At 35.0% G+C, this 8,010-nt stretch overlaps 2 protein-coding genes across 2 annotated transcripts; one reads left to right on the forward strand and one right to left on the reverse strand.

Annotated features, from left to right (window-relative positions):
• The first annotated feature begins 669 nt into the window (after positions 1-669).
• LOC120087861 (mechanosensitive ion channel protein 6-like) lies at positions 670-5,066 on the forward strand. Its single transcript, XM_039044826.1, has 5 exons — positions 670-2,795; positions 3,583-3,706; positions 3,874-4,167; positions 4,250-4,452; positions 4,544-5,066. Exons 1-5 carry the CDS (start codon positions 919-921, stop codon positions 4,812-4,814), a joined length of 2,769 nt encoding a protein of 922 aa, XP_038900754.1. The 5' UTR covers positions 670-918; the 3' UTR covers positions 4,815-5,066.
• A 1,994-nt stretch (positions 5,067-7,060) lies between these two features.
• On the reverse strand, positions 7,061-7,797 carry LOC120088996 (secreted RxLR effector protein 161-like). Its single transcript, XM_039046435.1, has 2 exons — positions 7,234-7,797; positions 7,061-7,180 (listed from the first exon to the last, which is right to left on the reverse strand). The coding sequence occupies exons 1-2, from the start codon at positions 7,795-7,797 to the stop codon at positions 7,061-7,063; spliced, it is 684 nt and encodes a 227-aa protein (XP_038902363.1).
• Positions 7,798-8,010: the final 213 nt, after the last annotated feature.

Genomic DNA, 8,010 nt, shown 5'->3' on the forward strand with positions numbered 1-8,010 from the left:
TTTCATCATATATGGTAGGGATGTACATAAAAGCATTGAAAATCGATTTGACCGATCAAAACCGACCGAATTAAAGTCGGTCAGTCGATACTAAGGATCGGTTCGTTGGTTTTTTATTATCCCGAATTTTTTTTTTTGAAAACTGACATTTTTTTTAAATAAGTATAAAAGCAAGTTCATTACCACCAATCCAAACCCAAGTCTACTATTTTAGTTTAATTTATTATTATTTTGTATGTTGCCTAATTTTCAAACAATTACATGATTTATTTAAATTTTTTCATGAAAACATGCTTGATTTAAAATTAAAAAAATTACTAATTTTATTAACCTAATAACACATTATCAATTCATTTTTCCTTTTCATTCATTTTTACCTTTTTTAAAAAAAAGAAAAAAAGAAAAAAAAGATCAAATCGGATGCACAGACGAATTTCACTCTTTTTTTTTTTATCGGTTTTTGATGCTACCGATCGATGTACACCCCAGTATATGAAAAATATAACCATCACTATCAATATTAAAACATCTATATAAAATATTAAAAATATCAAATTCAGTTTTTACATTATCATATCTTTACAAAATATTATAATGTTTTAGAGTTAAAATTTTCAAACTGAAAAATATATATATTCTCTCTCTGCTGTCTCTTTTGTGGCGCCGCATTATAGTCTGTTGCAGGCAGAGAAGATTCTCTCTCTTCTTTCTCTCTCCTCTACTAGAAACGTCTGAAGGAGAAGAAGCTCTTTATTTTAATGGCGGAAGCAGTACACGCGTCAACAAACTTTCACCATTGATCCTTTCCTTTCAAATTTTCAACTCTCCAACGCCATTCTTTACATTTATTATTATTTTTTCCATACTTTTTCCTCTCCGTGTTTCATTCCTACATAATCGTTTGAAAGTGCCCGTCCGATGGATTTCTCTCTCAAGTCTTTGAAATCTCACGCCTCTTACAAGTATGTAAGGAAGCTTTCTAGAGCAGATGCTACTCAAGATCAAGAGCAGCTTCCCATTCTTTCAGATCAGCAACATTCGATTATGGCGGTTTCCGATGCATCTGATCGGAAAGAGGTTATCGTCAAGGTTGATCAGGACGATGCTTCATTGAGAGCTAAGGAGTTGGTGAACACCAGTGGGAGGATTTGGAGGGAGTCCAGTTATGATTTCTGGAATGACAGTGATAATAGACGGGATAATGGCGATTGTGTTGGTAGGAGTGAGGATTTTGAGTTTAGGCAAGATAGGAAGGATGTGGAAGATCCACCGTCTAAGCTTATTGGACAGTTTCTTCACAAGCAGAAGGCGTCGGGAGAGATGTCTTTAGATATGGATATGGAAATGCTGGAACTACCACAGGATAAGACTCTGCTTCCTGCGGTGGCGGAATCTCCGATGCGACGGAGTTCGAGAGAGTTGAAGGTTTCGTTTGAGTCTATTTCAGAAATTTCTGAAAACGATTCGATGCGAAGACGGCACAGAGACTCTCTGCCGGTTGATGAAGAACATAGAGGACAGCAACCGAAGCAGCGTGATCGTCGAGCATATGGCAGCAATGGTGAAGATGATGGCGCTGCTGAGGTTTTGAGATGCACATCTAATTCGTCCTTTCAAAGAGATGTATCGTTCCAGAGGAAATCTAGCTTGCTTAGGGCTAAAACTAAGTCTAGATTGCTGGATCCACCTGAATACCAAGACCGGAGGTCAGGGCGTGTACCAACAAAATCAGGGCAAGTTCGCTCTGGTTTATTGTCAAAAGCCTTAGATGAGGAAGACGATGATCCATTCTTGGAAGAAGATCTTCCTGATGAGTATAAGAAGGCTAATCTCGGTGTTCTGACTCTGTTACAGTGGGCGAGTTTGATTTTGATAATCGCGGCACTGATTTGCACTTTGACAATTCGTTACTGGAGGAGAAAGAAACTATGGAAGCTTGAACTATGGAAATGGGAGGTTATGATTCTTGTTCTGATATGTGGAAGGCTGGTTTCTGGTTGGGGGATTAGGTTAATCGTCTTCTTCATTGAAAGAAACTTTCTATTGCGTAAGAGGGTTCTATACTTTGTTTATGGAGTCAGAAAGGCCGTCCAGAATTGTCTTTGGTTGGGTCTAGTTTTAATTGCCTGGAACTTCCTGTTTGATGACAAAGTTCAAAGAGAGGTAAAGAGCAATGCCTTAGAATATGTGACCAAAGTATTGATATGTCTTCTTGTAAGCACTTTGGTTTGGCTAGTAAAAACGCTGATGGTGAAGGTTTTGGCCTCTTCTTTCCATGTGAGTACATATTTTGATAGGATTCAAGATGCATTGTTTAACCAATATGTAATTGAGACACTATCAGGGCCTCCATTGATAGAGATTCAAAAGAACGAGGAAGAAGAAGAGAGGCTTGCAGAAGAGGTTATAAAGTTACAGAATGCAGGGGCTACTATCCCTCCTGATTTAAAGGCAACTGCCTTTTCAACAACTCAAAAGGGTGGGAGAGTGATTGGGAGTGGTGGGTTGCAGAAAAGTCCTCGTGGAAGAAGTGGCAAGCTATCTAGGACACTGTCTAAAAAGGGCGATGATGGTATAACAATTGATCACTTGCATAAACTTAGTCCTAAAAATGTGTCAGCTTGGAATATGAAGAGGTTGATGAACATCGTTAGACATGGGGCTCTTTCAACTTTGGATGAACAGATAAAAGATGCAACTGATGAGGACGAATCAACCACACAGATCAAGAGTGAATATGAGGCAAAAGTTGCTGCTAAGAAGATTTTTCTGAACGTGGCTAGGCAAGGTTCTAAGTAAGTTAATTCATTTCATACATCCTATTATTTGGATTGACTTTCTAAGTTCTTAAATAGTGATACTTTAAGTGAAGAAAAATGTTTTAAAGCAAAGTCAATCCATACATCCCTAAAGTGTTTCAAGTGTCTTTTTTTTTTTTTTTGCAGGGTGATGAGGTATTTTCATGAAACTTCTCATTTTTTACTTTATTGGGAAGGAATTTTCAAACAACTTCAATGTTTTTTTCTAAAAATTATGGGGGAAAAGATTCCTTATCAAGACGATTGACAAGGAAAAAAAGCCTTTTACTTTTACTACGAGACATAAATGGATAAATTCTGTTTTATGAAAGAATATTCATTCAAAATCGTGTTTCTCATTGATGATCTACCCACGAAATCATCTTTCCATTAAATGGTTGCTTCAAAATTATATTTTCGGGACAATTTACCATATATTTCAATTAGTTTAACACCAACCCATTTTACTTGCTTATACTTTGAACTTGGTACATACGAAAAGTTGGACAAACAAGCTACCTTAATGTGGCTAATGCTTTAAATTTCTTCATTAGCTTTATCATTCATGGAAACTATTGCAGGATTATAGAGAATGAAATTAGCTTTTTTTCATCCACACCTAGATATATCAACTGTGGGTTCTAGAAATGCTAACCAACAAATTGAAATAACTTTTTCTGAATGTTCTCATGTTTTTACATGTAATTGGGATCTTCAATCGTTTTCTTATTATTATTTTTTTCTTGCTGACTTTTACTCGATTCTTAATTTCCCCCCTTGTTAGATATATCTACCTCGAGGACTTGATGCGTTTCATGGAAAAAGATGAGGCTTCAAAAACCATGGGGCTCTTTGAAGGAGCATGTGAGAATAGGAAAATAAGCAAATCGTCATTGAAAAACTGGGTGGTAAGATCTATCTGATCAAAGTCTAAATACATTAGTGTTCTCACTTCCACATGTTAATGTTGCAAATTATCTCGTCATCTATTGCATCATTAGTCACCAAAATAGGGGTGTTCTCTTAATAGTAAATTTGTGTTGGTCTAATGATCTTATGCATAAAATTGTTGCAGGTCAATGCCTTTAGAGAACGGAGGGCCCTAGCTTTGACATTAAACGATACCAAAACAGCTGTGAACAAACTTCACCGTATGGTGAATATTTTAGTTTCTATCATTATTCTGGTTATTTGGCTATTGATTCTGGGTATAGCCACAAGCAAATTTCTCCTATTCGTGACCTCTCAACTTGTGCTTGTCGCATTTGTATTTGGAAATACTTGCAAGACTGTTTTTGAATCAATCATCTTCTTATTTGTGATGCATCCATTTGACGTCGGGGACCGATGCGAAATCGATGGCGTGCAGGTAATTCTTCTCCCCAAGTAATTTTACTTGTACATTCCCATCTGATATTTTTTGTTCTAAACTGTAGTTCAATGAATTTCAGATGATTGTAGAAGAAATGAACATTTTGACGACCAGTTTTTTAAGATATGACAACCAGAAGATCATATTTCCGAACAGTCTTCTTGCAACTAAGGCTATCCACAATTTCTATCGTAGTCCTGACATGGGAGATGGTGTAGAATTCTGTCTTCACATATGTACTCCGCCTGAGAAAATTGCTATAATGAAACAAAGAATAATAAGGTATGTGGAGAAATGAAAACACAGTTTACCTAGAAATGCAAACAATCCCTCATTTCTTTGACATCTCTATCATTTTTTTTGGTCTTTGCAGTTACATTGAGGGCAAGAAAGAGCATTGGTGTCCTGCGCCAATGATTGTCCTCAAGGATGTAGAAGAGTTGAATAGAATGAGGATAGCAATATGGCTTACTCATAGAATGAACCATCAGGACATGGGGGAGAGGTGGACAAGGAGAGCTCTTTTAGTCGAAGAACTCGTTAAAATTTTCCAAGAGCTCGACTTGCAATACCGTCTCTTACCGCTCGATATCAACGTTCGTTCCTTGCCTCCAGTGAACTCTACTAGTCTTCCTTCTAGATAATTGGACAACCTATGCAAGTTGGACAACCTATGCAAGTTGAGTGAGGTAGACAAGGAAATCAACTCACATTATCAACCTTAAGTTTGTAAACGTTCTCGTTTCTCATTTTACAAAAAAAAAAGAGGGTATGCTTTTGTATCTATATTTATTGAGATAGATAATTCATGTAAAATGTCTTATTGATCCTTATATTTTACATTGGGAATCGATTTAAAATGTTCTACTTTTATTCAACAGCACAATTTGTTAGATATAAAAGCTTATAATAGCTTCAAGAACTCAAGGTATAGTATATTTTCATGGGAAGGTAAAATTTGCTATACTTTTATACCTTTTCATCTCCTAAATGGAAGAGGATTTTTTCCTTCCATCTAAATCAAATATGGAAATCAATTATATGAATGGAAGAGGATTTTTTTTTTCCTTTTTTAATATTTAATCAATGTACCCTCTCTTGAGAATACTTTTCTTTTTTATATTTGATACTTTGTTGCATTTTCAAATGCGAGTCTATTAAAAAAAAAAAAAAAACTTCAATCAAATGTGAGAATCTATAAAAATCCATATTTATCTAATGAGTTTCAAATCTATTGTATAATTGTAATAAGTTTAATGAAAAACCAATATTAAAGAAAATTCATCTCAATTCATCGCACATAAATAGTTAAATTAAACCTTTTTCAATCAGGTAACTCTTCTCCATTTTCATCTCTCTCTCTCTCTCTCTCTCTCTCTTTTTTTTTTTTTTTTTTTTTTTTTTTTTTTTTTTTTTTTTTTTGTTAACTTGCTCTCTCTCTTTTTTTTCTGTCATTTTTTTTAGAAATTTTGACGTGGGACACAAAGAAGAACAAGATAGAGAAAGTGAACGGNATTTAATTTTGTTAACTTGCTCTCTCTCTTTTTTTTCTGTCATTTTTTTTAGAAATTTTGACGTGGGACACAAAGAAGAACAAGATAGAGAAAGTGAACGGGAGCTAATGTAAGCTAGCAAATTGCCAACGAGAGCTTAAATTCTTCAGGCTACTGACAAAGTTCATCCAAAATTTATCCTACCTCACAACAACACGGAAAATAAAAGAAATATAATCGCCCGCTCCCTTGGGTCGGCCAAAGATGATTTCTGCTCTATTTTATCTTATTGTCTTTACGATTCGTACTCGTGCGATTTCTTGGCGACTTGACCTTCTTGGTCTTATCTAGTTTTCTTGACGGGTTGATATTTTTCTTCATTTTATTTTTGCTGTTGGTATTTGTTTTGCTATTGGCTTCACTTGTGGGGCTTTCTTTTTTTGTTCTTTGTCTTATTCTCCGGTGGCCTGTGATGTTTTGCATTTGATTTGGCTTTGTTTTTGTCGATTTGTCGAGTCTTGTCTTGACTTCTGCTTGTTGCTTTGTTGTCTTGATCTCGGACTGTAGGATCCTCTTTGTTGTTGTATAATTATATTACCTATTAAAAAAAAACATAAAAGAAAATAGAACAAAAATAAAGCAGCCCACTCAAAAACAAATTAAAGGAAAGATAAAACTTAAATAATGGGCCATTTTAACATAACAACAAACCCCAAACTGAAGATAAAATTAAAAAAATAATAAACAAAACACAAATGTTCTATCAATGGAATTGTTTTTAACAAAACACAAACTCAAAAATGGGCTCTTTCCATTAGGTCTGTTCATCATTGAATGGTAGGCGAACTCAAGTTGTGGTAAAGATGCATCCCGCTATTTAGGTGTATTCGCTTTGTGTTTTAGGCAACCTAAAACAGAATTTAATAGAAATATCTTCCCAAATGTCATTCGGTATTGGTAACGGTGAATATAATCCGATATTTTGGGCTGTGCCATTGGCCGATTCACATATTCCACAATGTTGGACAAATTTTCTGTTGAAGCAATGAATTATTTAGTAAAGGTTGTTGAGCCAAAGACAATAGAAATTTGCATTACAAAGAAACATAACAATATTTAAAGCTTAACATAACAACCCTCTAACAAAAAGTCCCATACTTGCTCCACAATTATAGATCATGAATAAAAAAGTAACTAATCCCAAAAAATAGGAACCTTTGACACAATCATCTTAAACAGAGTGGAGCATTTTCTTAACACTCCTTCTTGCTTTAGGAGCTGCAAACACCAAGTCTTGACCTTAGAAACTCAAACTTGCAAGCAGGCAATGATTTTGTTAAAATATCTGCAAATTGATTTTATGTTTTGTAGTAGACAAGAGTTACATCTCCATGTTTCTATACTTCCCTTAAGAAAAATAACTTGATGTTAAGATGTTTAGTCTTCCCATGAAACACAGGATTATGAGAGATAACAATAGCAGCTTGGTTGTCAACAAGAATCTCTGTGCATTCTTTCTGCTCAAAATGAAGGTCAAATAAATTTTTTTTAGCCATAAAGCTTGATTAACAGTAGCTATTGCAACAATAAACTCTGCTTCGGCAGTGGATTGGGCTACAGTTTCTTGCTTCTTTGAGCTCCATGAGAGAACACTAGAGCCAAGAGTAAAACAATAGTCTGAAGTGCTTCTCATATCATCAATGGAACTTCCCCAGTCACTGTCAGAAAAACCAATCAGCTTGAACTCTTTGCTGCTTGTGAACTTGATACCAAAATCACTTGTGCTTTTTACATATCGTATCACTCTTTTGGCAACTTTGAGATGTAATTCGCTTGCACAATGCATAAATCGAGACAAAATACTTACAACATTCAAAATTTCTGGCCTTGTTACTATGAGATACATCAAGCAATCAATCAAACTTCTAAAATATCCTTCATCAACTTTGACAACACCATCTTCTTTGCATAGCTTCTCCTTTTGATTCATTAGAGTTCTTGCTGTCTTGCATTCATCCATTTGAAACTTCTTTAGTATTTCCTTTACATATTTTTTCTGGCATATGAAAACTTCATCTTGCCCTTGCTTAATCTCCATGCCAAGGAAGTATGACATGAACCCCAGATCTGTCATTTCAAACATCTTCATCATCTCTTATTTGAAATTCTGAATATGATCTGTGTTGTTTCTTGTAACCAGCAAGTCATCAATATACAATGAAATCATAAGAATGTCAGTACCATTGTGCTGAACATATAAGGTTGTTTCTGATAGACTTTTCAAAAAAATCCAAGTTTAGCAAATATTCATCAATTTTGTTGTACCAAGCTCTTGGAGCTTGTTTTA

This window comes from Benincasa hispida, chromosome 10, assembly GCF_009727055.1.
Source record: "Benincasa hispida cultivar B227 chromosome 10, ASM972705v1, whole genome shotgun sequence".
Classification (NCBI taxonomy): Eukaryota; Viridiplantae; Streptophyta; class Magnoliopsida; order Cucurbitales; family Cucurbitaceae; genus Benincasa; species Benincasa hispida.